The sequence below is a fragment of the Saccopteryx bilineata genome, chromosome 11 (assembly GCF_036850765.1).
Source record: "Saccopteryx bilineata isolate mSacBil1 chromosome 11, mSacBil1_pri_phased_curated, whole genome shotgun sequence".
Taxonomy (NCBI): Eukaryota; Metazoa; Chordata; class Mammalia; order Chiroptera; family Emballonuridae; genus Saccopteryx; species Saccopteryx bilineata.
This window is the reverse complement of record NC_089500.1, coordinates 46,550,496-46,564,232: the sequence shown is the minus strand read 5'-3', so window position 1 is coordinate 46,564,232 and position 13,737 is coordinate 46,550,496. Positions and strand designations below refer to the sequence as shown.

Sequence of the window (13,737 nt, the reverse complement as noted above, 5' to 3'; positions counted from 1 at the left end):
AGCCCTTTTTTGCATATAAAATTAGCATAACTTTGTCTTCACTGTAATATTGCTTCTCTTACATAATTTCCCCACTACTGAACCACCCGTAGCAATAATTTGGGGTTATAATTTCCAGCCTTCTTAACCATTCTTTTAAAAAAAATTTTATTGAATTTTTTGGGTGGCATTGGTTAATAAAATCATACAGGTTTCAGGTGTACAATTCTATAATACACCATCTGTATATTGCATTATGTATTCCATCACCGTCTGTCCCTTTTCTTAATTTAACTTCTGTGTCAAGAGAACTTACAGAAATCTTTTCTTTGTGAAGATAATATTAAAGTTTAAGAGATGTTTTAAACTTTACTTTTATATATTCCTCTTGTTCTTTTCAAGTTCATATTTTGTTCAATATTAATATTCTCTTCCTTTTGCTTTTTACATTTGTCAATAAACGATTTAAAACTAGTTTAACAAATAATACCTTATTTAAATGGGCCCAAGGTAAAGCATGATGTCTCCTACTATAAGGCAGTTCAGTCAATAGGTATTGATTTTTAATATTCTGACCATGTAATATACAAATTGTGTGGTAGATAAATCTCATTAGCCTAGAGTTGCTTTAGCCTTTTTTTTTTCATTCTGATAAGCAGTTTGTCAACTAAAGGAAGGATCAAGGTTTTCTACTGTAATATTCTGCTACAAGTAATTGTTTCTGTTTACCAAAGACTGGTATAATGCTAGAGTGCATGTAGAAAGAAAATTTTGTTTTAAGTTACAAGAGCTTAGGTTCAGTTTTCATAATGCAGGGGTTAGCAAATTTTTTCTTTAAAGGATCAAATCGTGTATTTTTGGTTTTGTGGGGCCAAGTGGTTTCTGTTGTAACTTCTCAACTCTTTCCACCAACTCAACTCTGCAGTTTTAGTGACCATGTAAATGAGTGGGTCGGACTATTTTCATTAAAGCTGTATTTATAAAAAATAAGCTACTGGTTGGGTTGGGTTTGGCCTGGAGGATGTAGTTTATTTCAATGTTAAATTTAAGTTATAATAATGAGCAGAAAAAGCAACCCTGTTCTTACTCATGTTCTCTTTCGTAAGAAGTGTCCTGTTGTCATTTTCCAGACTGTGCTAGCCTGATGAAAAAGTGTGTGCAGTGTCGGGCAGTAGTTGAACGAAGAGTGCCTTTCATTATGTGTTGTGGAGGGAAAAGTTCAGAAGATGCGACTGATGATATCTGTAAGTAGGTCTCGTAAGCATTATCCTGCTTGCTGGAATTCTCTGAGCCTCTCTTATCATGTATAGTACACTGTGGTCTGTAAAACATACAGTGTATTTCTTGAATTACAGAGAAACAGGTAGGGTTTTGCTCTTACTATATTACAAGAAGCCTGAAATACCTTTCTAGTTTGTGGTATGATTTAGAACTTTAAACATTAGTCTTTTAAGTAATCTTCATCTGTGATATAAAGAATATTATTCTAGCTTAAAGAAAACTTGCTGTTTCCTTTTAAGATGTTGAGTATCTTGGGGGAACATAATATTACAAATTATCTTTTTCAGTTTATACAAGTATTAACCTTATTCCTAAATCTAGCCGGTTTACCTACAGTATTTGAATATTTTATGGAATAATAATAATTTGGGACAGAGTAACTATAGGTAAACTAACATATAACCTAGTGAACAAGTGAAAAGATGAAAAGTAAATTATTTACTGTTAACATTTTCAATAGTACAGCTTTGTAAAATTATTTTTCATCTTTGTATTAGGTATAAGCTGGATGGTCTTTGATTTCTTTGGTCTGTATAGAGATGAGAAAAACATCAGTGTAACTACTTCTGCTCAGGGCTTTTTGTTTTCTAACCACAGAATAAAAATCCCAGGGATAACTTTTTTTTTTTGAGAGAGAGAGAGAGGGAGAAAGAGACAAACAGACACATAGGGACAGACAGGAAGGGGAGAGAGATGAGAAGCGTCAACTTGTTATTGCGGCATTTTAGTTGTTCATTGACTGCTTTCTCATGTACCTTGATGGGTAGGGGAGGCTGCAGCTGAGCTAGGGACTCGTTGCTCAAGCCAGTGACCATGGGCTCAAGTTAGTGACCTTGGGCTCAAGCCAGCAACCCCGTGGTCAAGCCAGATGAGCCCATGCTCAAGCAGGCGATCTTGGAGTTTTGCTCTATCTACTGTGCCAACGCCTGGTCAGTCCTCGGGGATAGTTTAAGTAGAGTAAAAGACCAAAAATCTAGAGGTACCAAGATGGAAATAAAAATTTCCCCCATTTAGTAGAGCACTGACCTCAGCTTTTCTTTCGAATTTCCTTGTCTTAGATCATGAACAGTAAGAGTTGGGGATGAAGAAGGGAGGGAGGCTTGCTGCTAAGATGCTGTCTGCTTATCTTCTTGGGTTCGTGCAGTGCCGGAGCAGGAGGAGGGAGAATGAGTGTAGGACGTACTTTGTGAGCTTGTCAAAGGAAGCACACCGAGATTTGGAAAACCGGAAAGTCTGGGTCAGCTGTGTTAAATGTAATTAGAATTTAATGGGTATGAAGATTATAAATGAAAGAGTGTAACATGAATGTCACTACTGTATCTATTGTCCACATGTAGAAATAATATTTTAAGAAGAGTCTCATAATAATAGTTTTGTTTTTAATAAAATAGTAATAATTTTAGTAATAGAAATCATTGTTGTGTCAAAACAGTCATAACATTAGAATTCTTTATCTGTATTATAGCAACTGGGAATATTCCAGTGTTACAAAAGGACAAGGATAATACCAATGTCAACGCAGATGTTCAGAAGTTGCAGCAACAGTTACAGGACATTAAAGAGCAGGTAATAATGATTTCTTTGTGGTAAAAATTATTCTAAGAGCAGTTTATATTTTTCTATAAAACAACTAGTGTTTTGGGTGTGGTTCATATTAATGTATCACTTGTAGTATTTGAATATTTGCAGTAGGTAAAATCTGATTAAAAGATTTATGCAGCCAAAATAGGAAACACACAGATGACCAATAAACATGAAAAAATGCTCAACCACATTAGTTATCAAGAAATGAAAATTAGCCTGACCTGTGATGGTACAGTGGATAAAGTGTTGACCTGGAACCCTGAGGTTGCTGGTTCGAAACCCTGAGCTTGCCTGGTCAAGGCACATATGGGAGTTGATGCTTCCTGCTCCTCCTTCCCCTTCTTTCTCTCTCTTCCTTTCTTTCACTCTCTAAAAATGAGTAAGTTAAAAAAAATCTAAAAAACAAAGAAACAGACTGTTAGTGTCAAGTGTTTAGGTAGTGCATGTAGCAGCCATAGTTCACCTTGTTGGCAGGAATGTAAGTTAGTAAAAACACTTTGGAAAAACCGGTCATTATCTAATAAAACTGACAGGATAGTGTTTGGGGATGCAAACTTGAAAAAAGATTATACAGATGGTGTTTAAAATGAAAGGTAGTGGTTTTATTGGCTGAGTTCTCTGGGAGGAGGCACAAGAGAAGTTTCTAGAACAGCGGTTCTCAACCTGTGGGTCACGACCCTGGCGGGGGTCGAAGGACCAAAACACATGGGTCGCCTAAAGCCATCGAAAAATACATATTCGGTTCAGTTCTCAACCTGTGGGTCGCGACCCCCGCCAGGGTCGAAGGACCAAAACACAGGGGTCGCCTAAAGCCATCTTAATTTTGGGGCCCAAATTTTGAAAAAAAAAAAGTATTACATAAAGTTATTGAACTCAAGTTTTATTCATCATAAAATTCATACAACTCATCACTGTCAAAACTCCCATCCATTAGCTTGTCCTCATCTGTGTCTGATGACAAATCACTGTCTTCAACAATGAGCGCAAAAACAAAAAAAAGCGAGAAATGCAAGTAAAAACAATCTACAACCACTGCATAAGATGCACCCAGTTTTTAGACCCCAAACTTTTCTAAAAACGGTGTGTCTTATATATGGGGAAATACAGTATATGCATTTTATCAGTTTGTGAATTTTTATTAAACTTAACAATTTGTGTACACTTCTGTGTAGATGCAGTACTGTACTTCAAAAATATACAGACACACACTATGAAGAATAGCAAGCGAAAGATAAAAGCAAAACTCAGACTAGTAGTTACCAGTGACAAGGGGATGGAAAGAATTTGGGAGGATGTGTGGAAAGGCTTCAAAAGAAAAGGCAGTGTTCTATGCTTTAATCTGGGTGGTGGTCTTATTTATGTTTTATACATACCAACAGAAATGTTCTTATATCTACTCGATACTAATAAAAGCAATGATAAAATACAGAAAATAGCTAAAACTTGTAGGCATATGGTGAGAAATTCTCCCCTCCTCACCCTGCATGCAGCCTTACTATTTGACCCAGCAATTAAATCTTACTTAATTCAAAGGATTGAGCTGTGAAGGGTGTTATTTCTTTAGGAAGGCAGTTAAATCAGTGTTGCCATGCAGTTGTTAGAGTTAACACTTGTTTTTTTCTACTTGAATTTGGAATAATGTAACATAGGCAATAGATAGTGACCCTGGATAACTAATGACCCTGTGATAACTAATTTAGAAATAAATGTATATATGTTTATTAGGAATTTAAACACCCATCTGCAAAGATAAAATCTCTGTGATTGGGCCAGTTTTTCCTCTGAAGTCCAGCACTTGGTAATACAGTACTTGTTTTATAGTGAATAAGTAAAAATAAATTTAGGCTTATAAGTTCTTAATATTGGAATATTAATGTAGGATCATAATTAGCTCATTTTAGTATAAAATAAAATGCTTTAAAATTTTTATTTAGAAAAATAAAACTGATTTTTGAACACACTTTCTGTGAAAAGCAGTTTATTTCCTAATTAAAACTTTTTATAATAAATAATGACACCCTGTATAGATCGTAAAAGAATAATTCAGCTTTACTTTCATCCAAAGTTTACCATTCAAAGTAGTTTCTTCCTTATATTATATTTATTAACACATTTTATCATTAAAGTATTAAACACATAAAACAAAATTCATTTTCTGAGGAATGATGGGATTCCTTGCAGGGACCCTTCAAAGTTATCAAGAGAAAGCATCTGAATAACTCTCCTCTTTTATTTTAAATTTTCAATCTTCCTATTGCCCCCATGTCTCTAACAGACAGTAATTAATTTCATGTGCTCTTACGGATGCATTAACTAAAAGTAACTTCACCCAGGCCACACAGAGGTGTTTACTTTTGGAAACACAAGTTATTAATTACTTACATAGAAATCTTGAGAATTTAATGGAAAAGAAACTTTTAATGACACCAAAAAGCTGGTTTGGCCTTTTAAAATTTAAAAAAAAAATGTGATTTTTTTATAGCTCTTTGCTTTTCAAAATCTTAAGATAGATAAATGTGACTGAAAATTTACTTTGCAAGGGTGGGGTTAACAAGTTAGACTACAGTTCCATTTTTATTTGCTTTTTGTTTTCCCCACAATTTCTGATGTCGTCAAAGTCAGTAACTACACTTTCATGTCGGCTTTGGGTCTGGTTTATTAACCTAAACATTCTTGTTTAACTATTTTAGTTCTGTATTATTTGGGAAAAGTATAATTCAGAATGAAATAATACAGAGGTGGATAAAAATAGGTTTACAGTTCATATGGAAAATAATATAATAATTAGTAAGTAATTATATAAGAATAAGCCATTTCATGTACTCACAACTGTAAACCTACTTTGTCCACCCCTATATGTTAAGGTAAACTATATGTTTTTAAAATATAAAATGTAAAATGTGTTTTATGAATGAATATGTGATTTCCTAGAGTGTTTCACAGAAGTATATCTGTCATACTTCTCAATTATGAGTTCTTGAAGTTACATTTATTAATATGTAGCAAAGACTCATTGTATTTTAACTAAGGTAATGTACAGTGATAGCAATGGAGTGCAGCATAATATTTAAAGGCAAGAGCTCTGGAGCCATTGACTTACGTTCACATTATGGCTTCCTTTAGGGAAGATTTTAACCCCACTACGCCTCACTTTCCTCTTTTTTAAAGTGGGAATGATAGTAGGGCTGAGATTGTATCATGTCTAGCATAATGCTTGGTATTATGTTCTTAGCGACATCTCTGTACTTTCCCCTTTCTAATAGGCCTGATACAGAGTATGATTGTCATACAAGAACAGCACAGTACCTAGAGTTGGGGAATCTGGATTAGACTGAATGGGGCTATTTACATTCATTCCCTATTAGATTTTGGCATTTGCATGTTTTGTTTTATATAGTATTTTATGCAGTATTTGTTTTATGTAGTGCCTTTTATGTTGTCCTGACAGTACAACCAATATTTCTGTTTTATTGAGGTGATGTTTTAACTATTTAAAAATTTAAACAACAAAAGATTTGACTAAACAACAAAATGTCACGTTATACTTTAAAAATATAAAATGTCTCAGCACTTATTACTTTATTTGTTATGTCCCATTCCAGACAATGTGCCCTGTGTGTTTGGATCGTCTGAAGAACATGATTTTCCTCTGTGGCCATGGAACGTGCCAGCTCTGCGGAGACCGAATGAGTGAATGTCCTATTTGTCGCAAGGCTATTGAACGAAGGATTCTTTTGTATTAACAAGAAACTCAATGTATTTTATTAGTGAAGGCATTTGGTCATGAGAAATTAGTAAGCTTTTAAGCTAGTCGAAGGTTCTGATGATTAATTTTTAATATCATAGTTTCTTTGCTAGAGTATAATTAGACTGTAAATATATCAGAACAAAAAGACTCTACAAAACAGTGTTTGAAGTCACTTTTTTTGTTTTGTTTAAATTGAATCATTAAATCCATGTCTTTCATAGGTAATTTACTTTTGGCTAAAAGAAAAATTTACTAAGGGAGAAATTCCTTTAAAGACTTCCTGTTTTAATTGTTAGACCTCAAAAGATATACACTTCCTTATGATCTGCTATCCTTCAGTTTATCATGATTTCACACAGTGAGTTGACACAGGTACTCAGAAAAGTTATGCACCAAACAAAAGGGCAAGTAAAACCATTCTGTCATATATATGAGTGGAATATTGAAGAGAGAATTATTTTAAAAATAACAAAGTTATCCAAATAATTGTTTCTGAATTCTTAGAGTAAATAGAAGTATAAAATGAGAGAAATAATGACTTTGCATTTAGCTTATTTTGTAGTTTTAAAGGGAAAAGGAAACTTGAATCCTGTTGCCAATTTAAAAATGGCTGGTAGATATGGAAAAGAAAAATCAGTTATAGTGGGGAACTGAAGGGAGGAAAATTAATGGTGGCCTTCCTTATATGTATTAACTTATACACTGATTTCTTTAGCCAGCCTTTAAAAAATTGCCTGTGAAGAGTGTAACTCAGTTTTCCCTGTGAGTACTTATCCAGGTTTGATCTACCCAGTGAAATGATAATCCCATAATTGGCCTCTGAGGGTTGATTCAGCTTTTCTAATATACTGAATAGTAGACCCCAGTGATTTGAGGATAATGCATTGTCCAAAGGCAGCAATCCTTTCTCCTCCACATATGTTCATTCTGACAGTGATATTGATTCCAGGCCTTATTTTCGTTCTTTCTCAGACAGCAAGGCTTACCATAAAGAAAACGGTTTTTCTTTAGACCTACAGACAAAGATATTATTTAAACTACCAACAATGTCCAAGACATAGGAAGTAACCTAAAACTAATAAATTCTTACTTTAGAAAGAGAGACTACGACATTCTCAGAAATATGTCCAATTACCTGTAAAATTTTTTAAACTCAAACTTTGACTTCAGAGCATCTAGTCATTTTCTTTTCTTTGAATGAGTCATCTTACTGAGGATGAATAGACACATATAAGTGTTATGGGCTTCATTGCTGCTAGATTATTAAGGTATTAGCTATTTACAGTTGTGTCTACTATATATTGTGTGTAAGCTTACTCCTAAAGGTGTTATCTTTATTGTAGTTTTTCCTCCTTTGAATTTGATTCTTATGTCAGTTTTTCTGCTATTAGGAACGTACAGTCTCTATAGCCCTCATAACATCACATTCTTACTGTTAAATGGCTGCTGCCATTGCAAGTCCTGGTGGGAACTGGTGAACTTTGCTGGCTGATTTTATAGTCCCAGTAATTCTCTGTGTTTAGTTGAGTAACATCATTTAGAATGATAAAATGTTTTTAAATTTACATTTGAAAATTTATATGGACTCAGTTATCTAATAAAGGACCACTGAGGCTATTTTTAAGCCATATTTTGAAATTATAAAAAAGGTAGAACATCAGATTGATGATGTTCCCATAAAGAGACAAACTGTTCCTTTCAGATGTAAAAACAGCGTAAGTCAAGATTTCCCTTTTTTTCCATTCCAAGGCCGCCTGCCTCTTTCCAGTGGCTCAACTGGTTGAGGAGGGAGGGGCGCCTGGCTGGTGTACGCAGTGTGGCCAACCACAGGTCTACTTAAATCCTCCTTATAAGTATTTGTCTTTTGAGCTGCAGTGCTAAAACTTATATTCCTAAAAGGCAATTGCATCTTCCAGACTTCTTTATTTTCACTCTATTAAAAATATAACATAAACTATTAATTACAAAAGTTGTAGTCACTGTAATTATAGTGCTGTGCATGTGTGGATTTCCTATATTTGTACCACTTTGAAATTTACTTAATGAACAGAAAATTTTCCTTTATTCATATTTTCAAGCACCTGAAAAATTATTTTAAATTTATTTTGGGATTGTGAGAGAGAATAAGATTAAGAACTTAATTGTTAAGTGACTTTTCTCTAACTCTGTGAAACTGCTACCTCTTATTATATTTGTCTCTCAGCAGTACTTTCCCAATTTGGTTGTTTCCTTCTCATTATCATCTCTTTATTTTGTGCCTCAGAAAGCTTTTACTTTTTCTAAATTAAAAAAAAAACATAACTGACATGCATTCATTAAAAAGCATTGGGCTAGATACATGACATTGAAAAAAAGGTCAGCATCTTAGCACATACAGAATTTACCACGTAGTTGTATATTTGAAGTAATTTGTAGACAAAAGGGAATCTAAAGGTACTGATAGTATTTCTTCTTCATGTTTTATAAGATTTACCATTAAATAGAATTTGGACTCCTCTTTATACCACTTCACTCCTGCCACATTTTCTCCTTTATTCTTCTAAGATTGTCAGCTTTGTTACCCAAAACGTACAACTTACCAGATGGTGGTGCTATTGTTACTGTTTTTCTTCACATAATTTAGCATTTTTATGCTTTTACAATATATATAATTGTTGGGAGCAAGAAGGTTTTTCAAGAAAAGATCATTTTTTATTAGTATAGGAGTATTATATTAGACAAGTGTTTAAGTTTAGCTGGCCCAGTTATACTTGGTTGTTTGTAATTTTAAACATTGCAAATTAACCAGCGAGCTACAGAGGCATATAATTAATTGATATTATTGAAAATAACTTTCTTAAAGTTGTATCTTTGATGGCTTTAGCCTGTAAGACCATTCTAGCATATTGAAATGCATTCTGCTTAGGATTTGTTCAATTCAAATTTTGAAGCTTGCTTCATTTTTACATGGTAGAAATAGACTGACTAGTTTGTGTTGCCCAATTGCTATTTTGTGTTTGTTATGAATTTTGGACCCTATTGGACTAGGAATTAGTTAAATTTATGAACTAAGAGAATTAGTGATTGGGTAGGACAGGGAGGAGGCGAGGGGGTTGCAGCAGGTAAGAAAGAAATGTCTGTTTGAATTAGAGGATATAAAGGGGTATCATGTCGATTTCATCAAAGCAGTAATAGAGAATGTATTTAATTGAATAATAGAAAGGGTCTTTCAACCAGTTTTCAGAGGAGTTCAGTTGACAATTGCTTTGTAAATTATAGGCTTTAATATGGCTTTTAAAAAAAATATCCAAAAGTAAAAACACTTCTCAGTATGTCTAAAATATTTTATAGTTATAATCTGTGTAAAAATTGAATTTTGGAATAGAATTTTTGCATTTTTTATTATGACAAAAGCATACATGAAATTTACCATCTTAACCATTTTTTAGTGTACAGTTCAGTAGTGTTAAGTAAATTCACATCATTGAGAAGCAATCATATCTTGAAAAATTGAAACTATGTACCCATTAAACAACAGATCACTTGCCCACCTTTCCCCAATGGAATGGAATTGATTAACTATAAAAAGAAACACCTGAAATTATCTTAATTGTTTATGTTTGCAAAATCTAAGTCATGGTAAACATCAAGTTCCTAAAATTTGGGGGATGATAGAATCCCCCGTCCCCTACAATTATCATCAATTAAAATTGAGTAGGTTTTAAATGTCTGTTAAGGGTTTGTGAGTTCATTTTGAGCCAGAGGGAAGAGACACATTTTAAACATTAGAATTAGTTTAGCTATGATTTTGTACTAAATTGGGAAGGTAAACGATTTTCACAAATTATGTGTGCCTTGTTGAAAATGTCAGTTGTCTTTAAGTCTACATGTAACTGTTTCAAAGTTTTTTTTCTCTCAAAAAACAACCTAATTTTATTTGCTTGACCATTATGATAGGAATGCTTACTTATATTACTTGATAAACATATATAGCCTTGGAACTTCAACATATATATATAAACTATAATAGTATTAATAATTAGAGTTGTACTTCTTTAAAACATTAAATTTGAGGAAAACTATTCAGTGCTGTCTCGTGTACATTGCTTTGCTTCAGTGATGGAGAAATCCTTTAGATTGAGCCTCAATTTACTGATAAATGGTTAGTAGTGGATGAAACTAGAGTATTAAAATATGAAATAGTGGAGCTGATGAATTAAAATTGTAATTTGCTATATTAGCATTTTCTACCTCCCTTTCTGTCAGAGTATTATTTTTTTCAGCATTTATTCATATTTGTGACTAAGGAGGATATGGCAACCCGAGGTTAAAATGGACATTTCTATTCTGTTGAGGATGTTAGCATTAGGGGTGAGAAAGCTGACTTGCCACGTCAATTTGAGCCTAAATCCATCACTATAAGTTGTAATTGACATGTATAAAATGTGTGAGAGAGATGATATTGCCAAATATTTTACTTTTCCTGTATAGTCTATATGAATTTTGTTTCATCAACACGACTTCTAGTTCCTCCAAAAGGCAAAATGGGCTTGTAATTTTCTAAAAAAATAAACAAATGTGCCATTTTGGCTGAAATCAATTTCAGGAAACTATTGAAAGTTCTAACTCAGGGCTTTTTAACAGTTTAAGCAATTGGTAATTATATTTTGGAAAATCCATCTACATAGTTCTTCAGTGCCTTGAAAGAATTATTAACTTGGCAACACTACTAAAACTTTATAGAAGGCATAGTGTGTGTGTATTACCCTACACACGTTTATAAGTGGTATTGCTTAAGCTTGTGTGGTAGTGATACTATACTGTATGTGCTGGGTTTAGATAATTCTTTAAAGGAAGTTTTCTAGATTTGCACTTGATATTTTTAAAAAAAACTGATTATTTATGGCCATGACACTGTTACCAAAAAAATAATTCTATGTTAAGTCATTATGCAAAGTCATATAGCATCTGGGAAGAGGAGCTAGGGTTCACTTTGCCATTTAATATGAAATGAGGAGGATCGTTTGGTAAACACAGATGGTCTTCCTCTCAAATGAAAAAGAGACCTTTAGTTCAAGTGATTTGGTTTAAAAGAAATTTGGGAGGTGGAAATCATTAATTGCATGTCATTTTTATACTAGTCTTACTGCCAATCTTACTTAGATTGAATCCACAAAATTGTTTTTGTTCAATTCAGTATGCTGTGTCATTTTAAATACAGAATATTCAGTGATAGAAAGTAAGGTAATTGACTCCACAGTGTTTCGCTTTGTATTTTTTTCTAGTAGTTTTTAGCTTTCACTTGATTAAATTTAAAATCTTGCTTATGAATATAGTTTTTTTATGGCAAATGATTCTTATTAGTTTTTTAAAAATGTGCTTAGCAAGAGCTAAGCTTAAAAAAAAAACAAACATTTACCATTAATAAAACCTATGATGTAATATCACTATATATACTTTCCTCTGATCTTTTGAAATTTCTTTATAGATATACATGTGCATTTTGATTCTTAAGGCATTTGAATACAAGTCTCTGTATATCTGATCTTTTATTATTAGGAAAGAAATTTTCATGTATTTGAGAAACAAAGACATACATCTCTAAATCAGTAAGATACAGGTGTCCACATCTGGAAGGCTCTCATTACAATTGTTTACACTTAAGGTACCTCTATCTAAAGGGCCAAAGAAGCTTCATATTTTAACATCTCACACACTTTTCAGAATTAAGATATATTGTGAAAGTCTGAATAGGATAAGTTTGATAGAAAATAAATCAATTAGTTAGGAAGAGTCAACCTATTCTATAAATGTTTGTTTCCTTCACAACTCAGATGTAGATTTCATTTTCAAGAGTACATCTTAAAGCAATGATTTAGTTGGCTTTGTTAGCCAAATAAATTTTGTGACTAAATTAGTAATTAAACAGTGTGAGAGTTATTTTATTTCTCAAGTTAATAGAAGCACTTATTTGTGAAGTTATTGAGAGGTTGTCTAGTTTGAGTTAAAAAGATTGAGTATGTGTATCTTGAGTGTTTAAGAGGAAAATTGTCTGAAACAATCTTTTTAAATTGTTTATTTGAAAAAACATGTATTTCAATTACAAAAATTTGAATTTATTTTTGGATAACCTCTAACTGTATTTTTGTTTTTCTGTTGCTGTATAATTAGGTATTTCATGGCAATATTTTATTAAATTGAAACTCTGTATAGGTTTTAAAAATAAAGCCATTTTAGAAAATCTGACATATATATATATTTATTATTGACAGTTATTCTTCCTTTACAGAAATTAAAATTGTTTGTTAGTCTTATAGTGTAGAATTTCCCAAACTTACTGACAAAACTTCTAAATGGTGTATTGCAGAGGAAAGATAGTCATTTATAAGATGGAGTGCGTGCGTTAAAGTAGAACATCAAAAATGATCTCAGATAAAGTCATTGCTGATGAATGATCATTTGGCCAATAGTTTTTCCCTTTATCTTATTTTTGTTGAATTTATTGGGGTGACATTGGTTAATAAAATTATATAGGTTCCAGGTGTATAATTTGTTTTAAAATTTAAGTGACAGGAGGGGAGATAGACTTCTACATGTGCCCTGACTGGGCTCTACCTGACGACCCCTGTCTGGAACTGGTGCTAGCAACTGACCCTATTTTTAGCACCCAAGGTGGAGACTCCATGGAGTCATCCTCAGTGCCTGGGGCCCACGTTCTCCAATCAATTGAGCCGTGGCTGTGGGAGGGGAAGAGAGAGGGAAGGGAGAGGGCAGGAAGAAGCAGACGGTTGCTTCCCCTGTGTGCCCTGACCCTGACCGGGAATCAAACTCAGGACATCCACACACCTGGCTGACACTACCACTGAGCCAACCAGCCAGGGGAGGTGTACAATTCTATAATACTAGCTTTTTTTTCCCTTTAAAACAAAACTAGTTGATAAACTCATTTTTATTTTGTTAAGGACACACAAAAAAAGCTATAAACCTGTAAGTATAAGATAAGCAGGAACAGAGACCATCTATTGCTAAGATGATGATAAATCAATGAGACTGAGGCCAGACTGCCTATGCACTAATGCACTAATCCAGCGATTTCAACCAGTGTGTTACAAAAAATTTTACAACATGCAATACATGACTGTTTAGTCAGAGGCACCGACCTCTTT

General features: G+C 33.3%; 1 protein-coding gene across 1 annotated transcript in view; it reads left to right on the top strand.

Moving 5' to 3' along the window:
• Positions 1 to 12,642, top strand: part of MIB1 (MIB E3 ubiquitin protein ligase 1) — a 163,606-nt gene extending 150,964 nt beyond the window's left edge. The window contains exons 19-21 of the mRNA XM_066247525.1: positions 1,110 to 1,223; positions 2,726 to 2,826; positions 6,447 to 12,642. Coding sequence (XP_066103622.1) covers positions 1,110 to 1,223; positions 2,726 to 2,826; positions 6,447 to 6,587 — 356 coding nt within the window. The 3' untranslated portion in view covers positions 6,588 to 12,642. The remainder of the gene's footprint in view (positions 1 to 1,109; positions 1,224 to 2,725; positions 2,827 to 6,446) is intronic.
• Positions 12,643 to 13,737: the final 1,095 nt, after the last annotated feature.